Source organism: Scardinius erythrophthalmus, assembly GCF_964197995.2.
Source record: "Scardinius erythrophthalmus genome assembly, chromosome: 20".
Taxonomy (NCBI): domain Eukaryota; kingdom Metazoa; phylum Chordata; class Actinopteri; order Cypriniformes; family Leuciscidae; genus Scardinius; species Scardinius erythrophthalmus.
The window spans coordinates 3,069,991-3,088,476 of record NC_138240.1 but is presented as its reverse complement, the minus strand read 5'-3'; the positions used below and the strand labels follow the sequence as shown (position 1 = coordinate 3,088,476).

At 37.6% G+C, this 18,486-nt stretch overlaps 1 protein-coding gene across 1 annotated transcript in view; it reads right to left on the bottom strand.

Annotated features, from left to right (window-relative positions):
• citb (citron rho-interacting serine/threonine kinase b) overlaps positions 1 to 18,486 on the bottom strand; it is a gene marked incomplete at both ends in the record, with an annotated part of 53,939 nt that overhangs the window by 26,780 nt on the left and 8,673 nt on the right. Inside the window, 10 exons of the mRNA XM_081348091.1 lie at positions 1,042 to 1,239; positions 2,790 to 2,964; positions 5,037 to 5,146; positions 6,631 to 6,747; positions 7,035 to 7,130; positions 8,650 to 8,775; positions 12,582 to 12,722; positions 13,899 to 13,952; positions 14,162 to 14,215; positions 14,300 to 14,470. Of these exons, the coding sequence (XP_081204217.1) occupies positions 1,042 to 1,239; positions 2,790 to 2,964; positions 5,037 to 5,146; positions 6,631 to 6,747; positions 7,035 to 7,130; positions 8,650 to 8,775; positions 12,582 to 12,722; positions 13,899 to 13,952; positions 14,162 to 14,215; positions 14,300 to 14,470 (1,242 nt within the window). The remainder of the gene's footprint in view (positions 1 to 1,041; positions 1,240 to 2,789; positions 2,965 to 5,036; positions 5,147 to 6,630; positions 6,748 to 7,034; positions 7,131 to 8,649; positions 8,776 to 12,581; positions 12,723 to 13,898; positions 13,953 to 14,161; positions 14,216 to 14,299; positions 14,471 to 18,486) is intronic.

Genomic DNA, 18,486 nt, shown 5'->3' with positions numbered 1-18,486 from the left:
TTCATGCCTTCTGTCGTCTGATTAATAGTTTATGCTTTTTGTGCAAGCAAAATCTTTTAGTATAATTGTAAAAATGTCCACCTTAAGCTCGTGGTCCACTTGTCTTTATGCTGTGAAATCTACACTGATTTATATGAAGTAAACATTAGAATAACTTTTATATTTTTAGTAATATTTCAAGATGAACACTTAACTTAGATTTATTTACATAATTTCTTAGAAAAATCATGTTTAAATGTGAGTATCAAAGATGATCTTCGGGCTTTTGAGAAAGGTTTATTTGTTCATATCTCAATCATTTATTGCATTATACGCCTTAAACTACAGAGATTGATCATAAAACTAAGCATTTAAATATCATCTTACTAAGAGAGAGATATATAGAGAGACGACTGATATTTATATGCATTTTATGTAAGTATCTGCTGTGCTGTTATAAAGATCTCACTGATTTACATTACAAGCATCAAAATGTCATCTTACTTTTTAAAACATCATATAAATATCAGCACCTGCACCAAAATGCATATTTTTTCCTCAGTTTGAGCCTCTGAGTAAAGTCTGAGCTCCATGAGACTATATGAGCCATAAAAGCCTGATGCATTAAATATGATACTCAAGAAAAAAACACAAATGCAAACTTTTTTTTTTGTTTCAAAAAACGGTTCCATTTTTTTAAAGGGGAAATTAAGCTTTTATTTCAAATGTCAGATTTTACATGGTCAAAAATATAAAACTAACCACCATTAAGCTACTTAAAAAAAAACAAATATTTTTTTGTCAAGCTATTTAATGTAGCTAATGCAAAAACAATCCACCCTTTTGAAAAAGTAGTTACCTGAATGTTAAGCTACAAAAAAAGTATATAACTACATCCTATTAATTAATAACTGTTATGACGTTTTAAAGACATTTTAAACTGCACTATGCTACACTGCAGATCTCAGTAAATCTCAGTCTTAACTTTTGACACTCTGATTAAATTCTGCGTGAGGAAGGAGATGTTCCTCCTGGTTGATTGATCAGGATGTCAGCCCTCACCCTGAGGACGGTGATCTCCTCCTCGGCCTCTGCGGTCGTCTCCTCCAGCTCGGTCTTGGCCTGATGAAGCTGGTTCTCCAGGGCGTGACGTGCCGTCTGCAGGCTGCTGATCTGAGCTTCTCTCTCCTGCAGTGACAGCGTGAGCTCCGACACCTGCCTCTTGATCTCCAGCTTCTGCTCCTCGTGCTCCAGACCCATCTGTAGAGGAACAGAGTTATGGGTGAACCTCTGGGAAACACACCCAGGGCATATTTCACCCCAAAATCAATTAGTGATTACATTTCGGTCATGACAACTCTCTGAGCGTTTGGCGTGGTAATAGATACGACAGTGTTTTCGAGACTTGCTACTGCCAATACATACACAACACACTGCTGTGAGCAAGTAAGAAATGCTGCTGCTGTACAATATAGCGTACATGAATTACCCGTAGCAGATCTACTGTATACAGGTGGAGCTGGGGAAGGTGGAGGGTTTCTGAAAGAGCACTGCACTGCTACAGCAAATGCTGACCAAGTATTTGAAGGTTGAGCGGCCGCGAGCTCATTGGCAACTGATACAGCAGGTATTTTATTTAAATCAACAAATTAAATTTGGTGGTAAAAGAACAGTAAGTAGGACAAAAGAGACAGGTAATTAGGTATGAGTGCTGATATATTTAACAAAATGTTAAAGGCGATTTATTATTTTGTGCAATTTCATTCTTAATGTCTTAAGAGGGAATGTGCACTAATACTCAGGTAATTTCGCGTATAGATTAGTGTTTCTCATGTGTGTAAGCCTATATAAAATGGAGATTGACGTCACCAGTTGAAATAGCTTTACCCCCCGAAGCTCACGGTAGTGATGTAGTACTCGAGTCCGGTCTCGAGACCGATTTCTGCTTTCTCGGACTCGACTCGGACTTGTTCCTTCAAAGACTCGGTCTTGACTCGGACTCGATCCTTCAAAGACTCGGTCTTGACTCGGACTTGTTCCTTCAAAGACTCGGTCTTGACTCGGACTCGATCCTTCAAAGACTCGGTCTTGACTCGGACTCGGCATAGGCGGTCTCATCCCCATCACTAGTCCACTAGAATACATACCACTAGAAAATTTTAATTTGCTCTGCATGTCCTAACTATGTTTAAAAAAGTCAGGGTGGGCTTAACATGTTGATGACAGAGCAGCACTGTTGAAGCCGTTTAGAAAAATAGGCAGAAGATGACGCATGTGGTAGGGATTTTTTTAATGATAGTAAAAGCATAGTCCATATTAAGACGTTAAGACTGCTCCTCTAAACAATTCCCAATCTAGCTTAGTCTGTAGGCCTAACTGTTGATTATTAACTGGGGTGATATTAAATCATGAATATGAAAACTGACATGTTTTTATGGTCTTGGTCTCGACTCCTAAAGACTCGGTCTCGACTCGGACTTGCTTCCTCAAAGACTCGGTCTTGACTCGGACTTGCTTCCTCAAAGACTCGGTCTTGACTCGGACTCGACTGAATTTGAAAACCAACGGACTCGGTCTCGACTCGGACTCGACCCTTCAAAGACTCGGACTCGGCATAGGCGGTCTCGTCCCCATCACTAGCTCACGGTATAACTCGAACACTGTGTATATTGTTTTATATATTGTATTATTTGTGTTTTATTTGTCTTTTACTCTGTTAACGCTTTGGGTGTAAGAAAATCGCATTATAAATAAAATTTATTATTATTATTATTTTGATATTGGGCTGTAATATGGTTCATAATTCTCACCTCTCTGAGTCGGGCCTCTAGTTCCAGCACTCTACTCTTGTTAGCCTGTTCCTGTTGTGTCAGCTTCTCCAGATGTTCCTCCAGCTTTGCATTCTGGGCCTCCAGTTTCCCAGCCTGAGATTCCAGATAGAACTTTTGCTGCCTGAGTTCAGATATCATCTCCTCCTGGGCTTTCCTAAAAGATTATAAACAAGACTTCTAGGAGAAATCCCCCTAGCTGCTGGAAACACAGCTGTGTTTTGGTTAACCATCATCTCCACACCAGGTCAGCCGAGTTAATCTGACCATGTTGGCCTTGACCTTCCATTGCGGTTCAGCACTTTTCACCAAGCCTGTCAACCATCAACGCTGATCACTGTGCATCTTTCACAGGATTCATGCACTTCATGCACAGGATTCATGCACTTTGTAGTCAAATCAGCTTTCAGTAGGGTTTCTAAAACCTAGTAAAGCTGGTTAAACATGGAAGTCCTGCTGGTTAAAGGAACACGCCGACTTTTTGGGACTTTAGCTTATTCACGGTATCCCCCAGAGTTAGATAAGTCCATACACACCCTTCTCATCTCCGTGCCGTAACTCTGTCTGACGCACCCACTGCTAGCCTAGCTTAGCACAAAGACTGGAGGAAAATGGCTCCAGCTAGCATACTGCTCCCAATAAGTGACAAAATAACGCCAACATTTTCCTATTTACATGTTGTGATTTGTATTGTCACAGCGTGTTCAAATAACAAGGTCACATGAGACACCTAGCTGGAGCCGTTTACCCCCAGTCTTTGTGCTAAGCTAGGCTAACGGTGGGTGCGTCAGACAGAGTTATGGCACGCACGGAGATGAGAAGGGCTTATCTCCCAAAAGTCCCAAAAAGTTGGCGTGTTCCTTTAAGCTAGCCTGGGGTGCGTTTCCCATACAATGACGTAATTCACTGCTTAACTACCATAGTACGATGCATCGTTGAAGAAATCAACTAGCTAGTCACAAATGTTTCCCAAAACCTGGTTGTTCAACCATGTTGGTTAATGTTGTCACGCAGGTGGTGGAGTAATAACTACTTTTAATGAATCTGTTTGAGATTAAATTAATGCTAGATGTTTTGCTATAAATTACGGACATGTCATCTGATGACTTTTTCTCAGTTATTTTGCTCTATTTCCAGATTCAATCATTGGCTCGTTCTTAAGCACGTTCGCACATGCGCACTCTTCAAAAACGACGCTTCAAATCTCTTGACAAACTAAAAGACGTAAATGACATTTGTATGTTCTAAATGAAAGATATAGATTGCACTGAATGTCTGCTTGCTTATTTTGCTCTATCCACAGGTCGAGAGCTGTCGTTCCAAACACACAACTTTGCGATGTTGTATGCGAATGTTCGTTAGAACTATGGTTTTGGGAAAGACCGATAATGACAGAACTTGCGACCATAGTTGGCTAACGATGCTTTTGGGAAACACACCCCTGGTGGGGACATTAGCAAACCAGCATCTAAAACACAACACATAGGTTACTCTTTATGTTGTTCTTTTTCAGCAGGGATAATATGAAGCTGCTATGAAAGCCTTAATATAATGCAAATACTAGGTCATCGTTCATTAACTTTGTGCTTAACCCAGAAAATATGCCTTCATGGCACATTAGCCTGAAATTAACCTTTACATTCACCCATTTCAAATACAAATATCCATGGTTCGTTCATGTGAATGGCATACTATTATGTGAGAGCACGAGACCATTGCAAAAAAGTAAAGTGACTGTATCACTTGACCTCTAATGCAAACTACTTATAAAGAAAACCATGGTATTTGTCCAAAGAAATTAGTCTTACTGTGTATTTTACCGCTCTATGTGGCACAGCATGAAGCAGAATGGCTGATTGCTTTTATATAACAACAGGCAACTGCAATATGATTAAAGATAAATATTCAATAAATAATTAAGGGCCAGGTGCACTAACAGCACAAACCCTCTTTTGGCATTAAAAAACTACAGTCAGGATTTACTAAAGACATGCAGTGGAAAAATTTGCGCTGAAAAATGAAGAAATTTTTGCGGCTGACCTTATTGAATATGCATTTGTAGCATATATGCATACAACATTTATGGGAGGAGAGTATTTAAATGAATCATCCAAGGTGATTTACTAAGGTTTGCGCTAGTGAAGTTACTGGTATTTGCACCATTATTTAACATCTTAACCCATATCACTGAATCATCTCCAGTGTACATGGTCATGCATGTGAACTCACATGTTTTTCTGTGTGTAAAGGCTGCTGTTGGCTGCCAGCTTGTTGGCCTCGGACAGCTCAGCGATTCTCTGCTCCAGATTGGTCATCTTTGACTCCATGGCATTGATCGTCTAGAGTCGTTGATGAGTAAATTACACCACATCATTCAGAGTAGAACGTTGGTTAACATGTGTACTGTACTCTACACGTATGCAGAACCTGATGTGTTCCTGGATTAACATTCCAATCAACCAATCAGATTTGAGGTGCAAGTTTACAGTTTATGTCAAATTAAGGCTTACAACCGGGGTTAGGTGCTTTTGCATCAGTGTTATTCACCCTCTGATTTTAGGGATAACTTATGAGTAGGGTTAGGTTTAGGGATATGGTTAGGATTAAATTTTCAGACAGTAATGTTGCTCCAGGATCAACCAGGAACGCGTCAAACTCTGTAAAATCAGGATGTGCATGCAAGTACAGTATAGTCTTGTCAAAATTACTGGTAAATAAAAATGTAAATGATACCAGCCTTTCTAGAATATTAGTAGTTCCAAGCAGGTTATTATAGTTAACTAAAACTAAAACCATAAAAATCTGTTACTTGGAATAAAATAAATTTAATAAAATTTTAAAAAGTATTTTAGCTAGATTCCAAAGAAAACCGTTTAGTTTAACTTGATGTACTAAAATAACTAAAACTGAAATCAAAATTAATACAAACTATATATTTAAATAAATCTAATAAAAATGACAAAAACATAAAACAACAAAAAACTTAAACTAAAATTGAAAAAATAAAAACTAATTCAAACTATAAAAACTATAATAGTATCTCAATGATACTAAAATAACACTGGTGCAGAGAACCAATTAGTTTAATAAGTCATTTCAGTTCTGGGTTTTTCATTTCATTACCAACTTTTCACTTGACCTTTAATTAACAGAAAGTTTAACAGAAAGATATTTGATCGCTACATGCAAAGGTTTCAATTTATTATTTACTGTATGATTAGAAACAGGCTGAGAATTTCTGCCTGACGCACCTACTAATAATTAGTTATTAACTCATTTCATTTATTTAATATAATTTTATAAAAAATTTTAAACTTGCTTTTGTCTTTCGTATTACTTCTTTTTTTATTGTTTGTTTTTAATGTCTGTAACTCTTATTTTGTTTTCTTTTTTAGATTTGGATGTAAAGCACTTTGTGAAGTTTGCTCTAGAAAAAAAAAATACTTATTTACTTATTTTCAAATTATATATATATATATATAAATAAAAATAAATAAAAATAAAAAAGATAGTTCCAATAGTTTTTGCTGTTGTAGTGAATCATGACATTTTACTGGTATTGGTACCGACTACAGAAATGTTGGTATTGTGACAATACAAGAGTAGTATTACAGTAAACCATGCTGGTCTTTTCAGTAAAGTACATGCTTATTTGTTATTTTGCGGAAGCTTTTATGTAAATTGACTGATTTACTAGAAGGAAAGCGCTCACTTAGAATGATTGTCTTGCACAAGGATCAGTGTTACTGTGTTAGGTCACACTTTGTCATTCCCCAACTAAAATACACTAGGCTCTCAGGAAAAGCGAAATAACATGTGGTACCGCTGTCTGGTCACTGATCACTTTTCCCCGCTCGCGAGCCTCCTCCTCAAAAGCGCTCTGCTTGGACTCCAGCAATTCCTTCTCAGCCAAATCAGCCTTCATTTGAGTCTCCAACACCTACAAAACACACAAGCACTGGGTTATTACTGTACACCTGACAAATGAACAGAGACTACCTTCAAAATGAGGCCTTTAAAAGCTTAATCTGAATCCAAAGACAAACACAAGTCAGGATATTTTATTCAGTCGCTATAAATTTAATAACGAGCATTAAAGCTGGAGTATATTAGTGCTGTGCAAACGCCACGATGGAGGTAAACCGCTCTGTTGACTCTGTGAAACATCACTGATATTTGTCAGGAGCAGGAGAGTGTGTGCGTGCGTGTGTGTGCATTTGGCCCGACCTTGATCTTGTCTTCGTAAAGCTTTTCCTTCTGTTCCAGGTGTGCTTCCATTCGCTGTGCTGTCGCCTGCGTGTCACGCAAGTTCTCTTCCAGCTCCTGTGGAGGAACAGTTTATTGCTCACGAGTCTCAGTTATGTTTCATTTACTGTGAGCATTGCCTTGTCTCAGATGTTTCTCCTAAAATTTCAAGGAGAAATACAATTCTATAAATGAGACATGAAATTAATGTAGACAGCAGGATTAAGCAGAATTGGATGGGAAATATTTAAAAGATTTCTAACTTTTGATTGCAGAAAGGTAAATCTGAGTACAGATTACTAGGGTTTTTTTTATTTCTTAATAAAAAAAAGCAAAAGACTCCAAGTAATTTCACTGATGCAAAGGAAAAACAATAGGTCATTTTTAAATTGTTAACATATTTCATTAACGGGTCATCAGCAGTGTTATTTTAGTATTACTATAATAGTATTTATTAATATTATGAATTAGCTTTCATTTTTATATTTTCATTTTACATTTAATTTTTTGTTTATTTTAGTAATTATGTTATGTGCTTTTGTCATTTTTATTACATTATTTAAAGTAATAAAAAATATTTCCCATTTTAGTAATTTTGTTATGTGTTTGTCATTTTATTATATATATTTTTAAATATTTCTATTTAGCTGTAATTTATTTTTATTTCCATTTTAGTAATTTTAGTAATTAAACTTTCAGTTAGGCAACATTTCACATTTTCAAAAGTTGTTTTTTAAGATGATGTTTTTCATCCAATATTTATGTTTTTATTAATCTTTATTAATTTTTATTACAAAGTAAGTAGCAGATGTCTTTATCCAAACATAACATGTTAAGCCTGATATGAAATAATAGTCCGAAAAATCTTCCTCTTTTTTTGTTCTTTAACAGTTCATTGAACCTTTAGTTTACACAATTTAATTTTTTTTTTAAAGTTTGTAAATGTATTTTGTCGAGTATCATGTTTGGTATTTTGTAGTATTTTAAATTAAACTTTAAAAAAATTATTTCAGTCATAGACACCATTTCAGATTTCTAAGTTTAAGTTTTTCCTCTAATATTTTTTATTTTATTTCAGATTTATTTCAATAAATGAAAATGATTTAAAACTGGTTTCCATTTCGTTTGTAAGCACTTGTTAATCATGACTAAATCATATAAATCAATAATGCACAATGTAAATCATCAGGTTTAAAACACATCGTCATTGTGACACACATGATCATGGCCAAAGACTGAGATGATCCACTCCTGCAATCTGTCACTTTTGGAGCCGTGACAGGGCCAGAGAGCATGCTGGGAGCTGAGGAAAAGAAGCAGTGTAACTGCCAGGCTAAGCAGGTTGAAGAAAAACGAATAAAAGCAGGAAGTCTGTGTTTAATGCAACCGCGAGTGTTTGAGGAGGTGTATCGCGCGTGACTAATAAGTGTTACGCGTCTTAATTAAGTAGCTTTACTGCAAGCATGTGACACCTCCATCTCATCGACATGTGGCGTCCTCATCGCTCCAGTGTTTACCTGTTTGTTTGTGTGTGTGTTTCAGATACAGTATGTGTAAACCAGCAGGAGTTCAGCGCTCGCTGGAGTCTCAGTCTTACCATGATTTTATCGGCCATCTGTTGGATCTGCTGTGACTTGGTCTGAATGTCTTCTTTCAGTTTTGTTTCTCTCCGTTCCACCATCTCCAGTCTCTTCACCTGGTTCTCCAGGGTTTTCCTACCATCCTGTTCCATCCAAAAAACAATAAATATCTCACACTGATGATGCATTGCCATGTTATTCAGGCAGCTTGCGCTGAAAAAATGTGCTTTGTGTGAAAACAACGAAATTAATTGATTTTACTCAAGTCAAAAATATTACTTATGTCACTGAATCAGCATAAATACATTATATTACATTACATTACATGCATACAGATGCACCAACAAAATCATATTTGTAACCCTGCAGGGCTCGCAAAATTTCAAAATCGCTGGTAGCCCTTCGGGCAGGCACTCTCCAGATTTTGGTAGCCCGAAATGAATTTTACTAGCCCATATAAAAAGACTACATTTTTAATGTAGAATATTGGTTAGGAGTCAACACAATGAATCAAAAACTTTCAAAACACAAATATCAACAAATATGCATCTGATTCTAACTGAACTGAAATTTGTGTGACCAGTATGGAACATGAATCAGTCTGTGGCTCAGCCCCCAGTGAGGGTATGATAAAAAAATTAAATAATAAGTAACTCTTTAGTTTAGGGTTTAATGCTCACTATTAACTTGTTTCATTAACATGCAGATGGCAGGGTTTTTTCATCACTGAGGTCCCGAATGTGAGATATGCTAGTTAGGGGGGTTCGGGGGCACCCCTGAGAAAATTTTGATTTCTCTGATCTACATATGTGCATTTTAAGATGTTTTGAAGGCCAAAAAAATTGGATAACAATAGCTTTAAAACCATGTAAGTGGGCAGCTGATTATTTTTCTCTCCTCATCAGCATCACACTCCTATTCTCTTTGTTTTTCTCTTGCTCTGTCTCTTCCCCTCCTAAAGCTGAGCTTTGACCGATAGAGGCTTTTCATTTTTGTCTGTCAGTGAAAAGAGTAAACAAAGGGTCAACTGTTGATTTATGAATCATTTTCTCAGATGCATTAATTTACTGAAAGCTACTAGGAAAGCTAGGTAGCCTAACTAAGTTTATTGAATTCATTCACAATATGTACACATTCATTATTGATCTTATTCCTAATACAGGGCCGTAGACAGGGCTTTATAATCAAAGAGGTTCTACATTTAAGGTTATTAGGGGGTTTAAATTTTTTATTTCTCGGATATGTCCATTTCAAGATGTTTGAAGGCCAAAAAAGGATAAGAAATAGCTTTAAAACCATGTCAGCAGGCAGTAGATGATACCTGCTCTCACTTCTTATCCATCACTCTTTCTTTTTCTCTCAGTCTCCTCATCTTGCCATCTCTTCTCCCTACCTAAAGCTGAACTTTTTTAATTTACTGAAGGCTACAAATTGTATATTAATTCTCAACATGTACACATTCATTATTAATATTGTACCTATGATGAAAACGGCTTTGTTAATGCTAATGTCCCCTCACAATGACAGTAAACTAATTATTAGTCACATTACATAGGCCTATTTTCAGTTCCAAATGGCGAAATTCGACAAAAGTATATTCATTTGCATGATTATTTTTGTCATTTGTTTCACATTTATGACCTAAAAAAGCTGTCAAATATGAAATGTTTAGTTTAGCTACTTACATCTTATCTCGCACTTGACCGTAAACTGAAGCGTCGAGTCGCTCTGCTCAAATTCGCGCTCAGCAGCTTCTCTTGTGAACGTAAAGCCCGCCTACTTTGATTTGATTGGTCATTCTGACATTGACGAGCACCACAGACCAATGAGACTCAGATGAACACACACACACCCTGTCCTCTCTGTTTCTGACGTGCTCGGCGCCGCTTCGGATTGAAGATGAAGAACGCGCTGAATCTGACTGAAGCGAACACTATTTCAGATAGCCCGTCGGGCAGGCCGGTTATGCATTTTGGTAGCCCGACTGGAAAACACAATAGCCCCGGGACGTCGGGCAGGCGATTTTGCGAGCCCTGCCCTGGACCACAAAACCAGTCACATGGGTAATTTTTTTTAAATTGAGATATATACATCATATGAAAGCTTATCTGACAATATTTGGCAGATATAAAACTATTTGAACATCTGGAATCTGAGGGTGCAAAAAAAATCTAAACATTGAGAAAATCGCCTTTAAAGTTGTCTGTTTATGTTCGCGATTGTGCTGCATTCATTCACAAAAATAAATGTTTTATATATTTACAGTAGTAAATTCACTAAATATCTTCATGGAACATGATCTTTACTTAATATCCTAATGATTTTTGGCATAAAAGAAAAATCTATAATTTTGACCCATACAATGTATTGTTGGCTATTTCCACAAATATACCCGTGCGACTCGAGACTGGTGACGTGATCCAGGCTCACATATAATAGTTACAGTAGATCAGAATTTGGTCCTGAAACAATATTTAGTTTAGATATTAACAATATTTAGATCCATTGTTAAAATGGAAATTTACATCAGAATATTCATAAGTTTGAGGCTAAACATCAGCAACAGTGGATCGTAATGGATGAATTGAGTTGTTTATATTTCCATTTTTGCATTTGGCAAATACTTTTATCCAAAGTGACAAACATTGCATTCAAGGTCTAAAAAAAATTTTCAGTCCATGCATTCCTTGAGAATATATGTTTGTTTGTTTTTAACGCCATGCCAGCTTCTGTGAGTATTGTCATGATGAGAAAAATGTATGGAAGAACTATATCAGATTTTTATATCAGAGCATTTAAAGAGGCAGGCGACAAAAGCATGCTTAAAGGGATATTTCACCGCTGGAAAGATGAATGTGTATTTAAAATTGGGTCATTTATGTAGTAGAAATGTGAAATTATTTTAGAAGTTGGTGCCTTCTAGACTGAGAAAAGCCAGAAAATGTATTTTTGGCTCATGCGGATGAAAGACAACAACTCCCAGAATGCACTTGCTACGCTGCCCTACGAGGACACTCCCAAGCCACGCCTACCGGTTCCAGAGGGCAGTGTCGGGAGAAATGATACAACTAGGCTACTAGTCGACTCGAAACTGAAAAGACGGTGTTTTATCATGAGATCCCCCTATGGGCGGGTTGAAGACATGCGGGACGAGCTCCTCCTACTGGCTGGAGTCTCTCGCCTCTGGACAGAAAAGCCTCTGATGACGATAAATGACGATTTTTGAGTCATCTGAGTTTTTTTTCCAGACACACAATACAGAAATCTCTCGTCTCAGGGGGACATGAGGGAGGGAAGCACGTCATTCGGAAATACTACCGGGTTTCTACTGATACACAGATTAAAGGTGCTAATATAGTAGTTATCTTATAGTTATCACTCTTAGTGTGAACGTGCCTTAAAACTATATTTAATTTAACTTTGTTAAAAAGTGTTAAGTGTATAAAAGGTTTCTCACGGCATTATAAACAGCACCATCTAATAAAATATGCAGCAGGGATAAAGGATTTTGACAAGACGAACATGTTGGTGGATCTTCTCCTAGTATTAAAGACTTGTGTGTCATTCTGGAACGGCCTATTCAGCAACTGGTATAAATAATCTGGTCCCATCGATTTAAAACAATGATAGAAACTTCTCCAAACTTTGGGACTGATTTCATGGAGTTGGTTCATGGTTTATAGATCCCACTTGTTTGCCATTTGTTATCAGTACAAGAATGTATTATGTATTCGATCCATATTAGATCCATATTTGGGGGTACTGTGCAATTTTCAATGTCTTCACTGTGAATCAAACCCATAACATACTAGTGTTTGAGCTACAGGAATTGTTTCCTACTTATTCTCTGTGTAATAATAATAAAGTTGAATCTAATCTAATCATAATCATCATGATATTTGTAAATAAAGCCTGTTTAATTGAGTCAGATCGCTGGAGTTGCTGTGACCTCAGTCTCTCGCAGGCGTCTGCGCAGGCTGTCGGTGGAGTCCTCTTTAGTCTGCAGACGTTCCAGGTCTCGCTCCAGACGCTCTTTAGCATGACGAACGTTCTGTAGGAGATCCGTGGCTTCTGTGCTCGCCTTCACGGCCTGGAAGAAAAGGGAAGCTGCTAGGTCAAAAATGTGTACAGAAAAAGACAAAAAATTCCACAGTAAAAACATTTTGGTTAACTGAATATTAATCAGAAAACAGGAAAAAATGGTTCACTGTAAATGATCTTACCATATACGAGAGTGTTTAATGTTTAAGTTTGGCCTTGCATGTAATTTTACTGTAAAACACTGTCAATTGTATTGTTTTTGGAAGAACAAACCATATCATTTCAAATGAAAAACAGTAGAAGGGCAGCTTTGTTTCTTTTTATCACTATGGTGTTTTCTTTTCTTTTTACTTCATTATGGTGTTTCATGTTACATTTTCTGGCATGTAGTTCATGTTTATTGCATGTATTGTTTATTGAAGCTGCTCTGATGGTGTTTTGTGTGTGATTTCTGATGTCTATATACGACAGTATAATTCATCATGTGGCTTGCTGTTTTACCACCTGTATTATTATGGTGGTTATCACATTTTACGGTAATAAGTAGATTTTGGTAGTTCAAATAGCTTGGTATTTTAACATTATATCACTTAATTAAATATACAGTTAAAGTTGTAAAATAAACAGCCACCAATATGCCATTCTGTAATATCGGAAACATTGTCACTGTGTTTTTAAGGTGAATTTCTGGTAACTGCGGCTAACAGATTTACTGTAAATGACACTGTTACGCTATAAATATCGATCATAGATATCATAGATCATCTATCCATGGCAAGTCAAGTCAAATTTCTATAGTGCTTTATACAATACAGACTGTTTCAAAGCAGCTTCACATGAAAAATTCATCAACTATGCAATAAATTCAATTTCAGCTGTAAAGGAGCTCTTCAGAAAGTAAGTGTCATTATTCTGCTCAATTTACTTAACTGTGTCAATGTTGCAAAGTTCATCTATTATGAAACGAGTTCAATTCAGTTATAAGATAGCTAGATCCAGAGAAGATAATGGTGTCTTTATTCAGCTCAAGTCAGGTCAGTGTTGATTCAGTTCAGTTCAATAACAGTGTTGAAGTTGCAAAGTCAGTGTCATTATCAAGTTCAAATTTTGTTCTCATGCTATAGTGTCAATGCAGTAAATATTACCAAATATTAATTTAAAACAAACATAACAAATGTTTCAGATCTTCAAGCAGGGCTGAATTGGAAATAAATGTGCACGGTACCTTGGCAAGCTTCTCCTGGAGTTCTTCGGTCTTCACTTGTTGCTCTGCATTGGTCTGAGACATTTACAAATAAAGAAGCTTAAATACAAAAACGGCTGCATTAGCAATTTGATGAATTGATTTCTGGGCCAGACTGGTTCATTCTAGTTCATGCTATATTGTTGGTTACACTAGCACTAAATATGTTGGCCTTCTCAACAGTCTGTCTGCAAAAGGTAAATGGAAATAATGAGTTGTTATTGGTGATGTGGGACTGGATGTACCTTCTGTAATTTGGTCAGAAGCTCCTCCATCTCAGCTTTGCCTTGTTCTTTAGCCTAAAAAAACAGAAAAATATAGACTGATCAAACCTCGTCTAGCGTGCATCAGCTGGACAGTTCTTGTTTTGAAGTTGAACGAACCTTCTGAATCTTCTGCTGGTATTCCACAGCCTTCCTCTTGAGCTCCTCGCTGGTCTGACGAGACTCTTTCAGCTCAGATTCGTACAGGTCACTGCGACGGCGAGCGGCGGACAGGTTCTCTTCCAGCTGACGAATAGACACTCGCATTTCCTCCAGCTGAGCGTGGTACTCCTGCAGGGTCATTAATTGTTAAAATAGCACTTTAGTTTCTCTGTGTCCATGTCTATCAGAAAGAACAGAAACAATGTGTCTATTATTTAGTTCATACACTCTCTCTTAAAAATAAAGGAGATTTTCTCTGCAATGCCATGGAAGAACCATTTTTTGGTTCCCCAAAGAACCTTTCAGGCATCACTTTTTAAAAGAACCATTTTTTATTAATGTAAAGAACATTTTAATAATCTAATGAACCTTTTTCCACTGTAAAAAACCTCACTGGACACTCAAACTGAGCAAAGATATGCAATTTGGTGCCGATGCTGATATTTTTATGGCCAATAAGTAGAAATTCTGATGCTTGTAATGTAGATCAGTGAGATCTTTATAACAGCACAGCAGATACTTAGATAAAATGCGTATGAATATCAGTCGTCACTATATAAGTCTTAGTAACATGATATAAATGCTTAGTTTTATGATCAAAGCTGTAGTTTTAAAAAGTATAATGCAATGCAATGCAATGATGATTGATAGATGAACAAATAAACCTTCCTCAAAAGCCCTTGGCTCATATTTGATACTCATATTTTAACATGATTCTTGTAAAAAATGATGTATGGATAATCATGTAAACCTGAGTTGTTTCAGTCTAGTAAGTGTTCATCTTGAAATATTACTAACAGTGAGAATATAAAAGTTATTCTTATGGTACATCAGTGCAGATTTCACATCAAAAAAACATGTGATCCACAAGCTGAAGGTGAACGTTTGTATAGTTACACTTAAAGGCCTTTGACTTGCTAAAAAAAAAAAGACAATCAGAAGACAGAAGGCAATGTAGTAGATTGTGTGCAACAGGTTTTAAGCAACGTTTTGACTAAACTAATAGTTTAGGGGCCTTAGATGTTTCGTATCAAATATGACACTGTAGGCTTTATAGAGTAGAGTTAATATGTTTAGTGATTGTTTAATATCCTTGTGCTTTAACAGACACGCCATCACCCATATGGGAGAGAAGTATTACAAAAAGTATAAAGGATTCCAGTGAAGTACTTGGTTAACAGTTTTGTGCAAAATGGCAGAATCAAATAAAACAGGCGAATTAGAAGACCTTGTGAGAACATGAGAGGAGAGAGGAGATGAAATCAGTCTGAGTAACCGACCATGTGATACAGAGAGAGACCAGCACATGAAAAGCAGAGCGGAGAAGTGGATAAATAAGTGTGCTGAGTGGGTGAAAGGGCAGAGAGTGGGCGAATGCAGTGAGTGTGCCAGTCCGAGTCCGATCGGCTCTGGTCTTTTCATCAGCCATTAGCTACAGGTCACAAATCGCATGCGTTACGAAGCCATAATCGCCTAACGAGATGTCTTACGGCATTTTATGATAAATGGAAGCCTTGAGCTAACTAGAGGGGAAAAGGAAATCCGGCACGACAAGCATAGAAGATACAATCAGCAACTGCCTCTGTTTATTAAACATTGTAGTAAAGGATGTTAAACCGTGAGGAAAGGGACATTTCACACTTGTAATCTAGAAAGCGGGGTTAATATAACGTAGGCCAGTAATAGCTGTGTGTGTAAACCTCACTCCCCTGGCCTCAAGAGGCGCTCTGGCGGTAGAGGCTGCGGCCTTTACGGCATGCATTGTATAAACAGTGGCTGTGTCCGGGGGGGTGGGGTTGGGGGTGGGATTGTGGAGTCGGGAGTCGGGAGTCGACTCATTAACCCATGAGACCCCCTGAAAGCCTCAAAAGCAAAATTTGAAGGGGGTCTCAAATTTTGTACAAAAAAATAAAAATTAAATATTTTATTGTCACCAGTGTTAATTTCGTTTACAAAAACTATTACGAAAAATGTACTGATGACCTTACGACACCCAGGTCATTAAAGGATAACTGTGACTATATCAACACATGCAATATCGTTGACAAAAAAGACTAGACTGAAATGTGTTTAAAAAAATAAAACTTGACCAAAACCACTTATTTTTGTTGAATAAAGGAGGAGACAACACATTACAGACTGTTTTTACGAGCGTTCGTGCTTACGGTTGTCAGATTTCAATAATTTAAACCCCAGTCAGAGCTTTTCTGTTAAAAGAGCACGTTTTCTACCCGGTCTTTTCAATAGTATCTGGCAACCATGCGCGCTAGGGTGCATCAAAAAACACAATTCTTGAATTTTGATATGGCTGGGTGCTAAAAATGTTCCAATATATGTAGAAACAACACATGCAAAATATTTTTCCAGTACATGATGATTTAGGGGTGCCACCGCACATCTGTTTTTTTTGGATAAAGTGCTTAACAGTGCTCAATGGTCACAATGGAGATCTGAGGTAAACAATACTACAGCTCAAGAAAACTGAGATGATCTTTCTGTTTGAGGTGATCTTTCTGTGTTTGATATGTATTATTACATAATTACTATCATATCTGTAATTGTGTCTTTGTATACTTATTTATCATAAGTCATCTAAGTCATATTTATAGGTATTTGGTGCTCATTACACCTAGCTAACGTTAGCTAGCAACAGTTTGCTAACCACAGTTAGCTATCTATGTTAGCTAAGCTATTAAGCTTAACATCAACAGTATTCTAGAGTGGACAATATCATATTCAGAGTTTACAGTGGGGAGAACAAGTATTTGTTACACTGGCGATTTTGCAGGTTTTCCCACTTACAAAGCATGTAGAGGTCTGTAATTTTTATCATAGGCACACTTCAACTGTGAGAGACGGAATCTAAAACAAAAATTCAGAACCTGTATAAAAGGTCCACACACTCAATCAAACACACTCCAACCTCTCCACAATGGCCAAGACCAGAGAGCTGTGTAAGGACATCAGGGATAAAATTGTAGACCTGCACAAGGCTGGGATGGGCTACAGGACAATAGGCAAGAAGTTTGGTGAGAAGGCAACAACTGTTGGCGCAATTATTAGAAAATGGAATAAGTTCAAGATGACGGTCAATCTCCCTTGGTCTGGGGCACCATGCAAGATCTCACCTCGTGGGGCATCAATGATCATGAGGAAGGTGAGGGATCAGCCCAGAACTACACAGCAGGACCTGGTCAATGACCTGAAGAGAGCTGGGACCACAGTCTCAAAGAAAACCATTAGTAACACACTACGCCGTCATGGATTAAAATCCTGCAGTGCACGCAAGGTCCCCCTGCTCAAGACAGCGCATGTCCAGGCCCGTCTGAAGTTTGCCAATGACCATCTGGATGATCCAGAGGAGGAATGGGAGAAGGTCATGTGGTCTGATGAGACAGAAATAGAGCTTTTTGGTCTAAACTCCACTCGCCGTGTTTGGAGGAAGAAGAAGGATGAGTACAACCCCAAGAACACCATCCCAACCGTGAAGCATGGAGGTGGAAACATCATTCTTTGGGGATGCTTTTCTGCAAAGGGGACAGGACGACTGCACCGTATTGAGGGGAGGATGGATGGGGCCATGTATCACAAGATCTTGACCAACAACCTCCTTCCCTCAGTAAGAGCACTGAAGATGGGTGGTGGCTGGGTCTTCCAGAATGACAACGACCCGAAACACACAGCCAGGGCAACTAAGGAGTGGCTCCTTAAGAAGCATCTCAAGGTCCTGGAGTGGCCTAGCCAGTCTCCAGACCTGAACCCAATACAAAATGTTTGGAGGGAGCTGAAAGTCGGTATTGCCCAGCGACAGCCCCGATACCTGAAGGATCTGGAGAAGGTCTGTATGGAGGAGTGGGCCAAAATCCCTGCTGCAGTGTGTGCAAACCTGGTCAAAAACTACAGGAAACGTATGATCTCTGTAATTGCAAACAAAGGTTTCTGTACCAAAAATTAAGTTCTGCTTTTCTGATGTCAAGTCATCTTCATTTATATAGCGCTTTTAACAATGTAGATTGTTTCAAAGCAGCTTTACAGAGATAAGCGTATAATTTAAGATAACAGAGATTGTTTTGGCTTTATAGCAGTTCTTTATTTATTTGATGTATCAAATACTTATGTCATGCAATAAAATGCAAATTAATTAG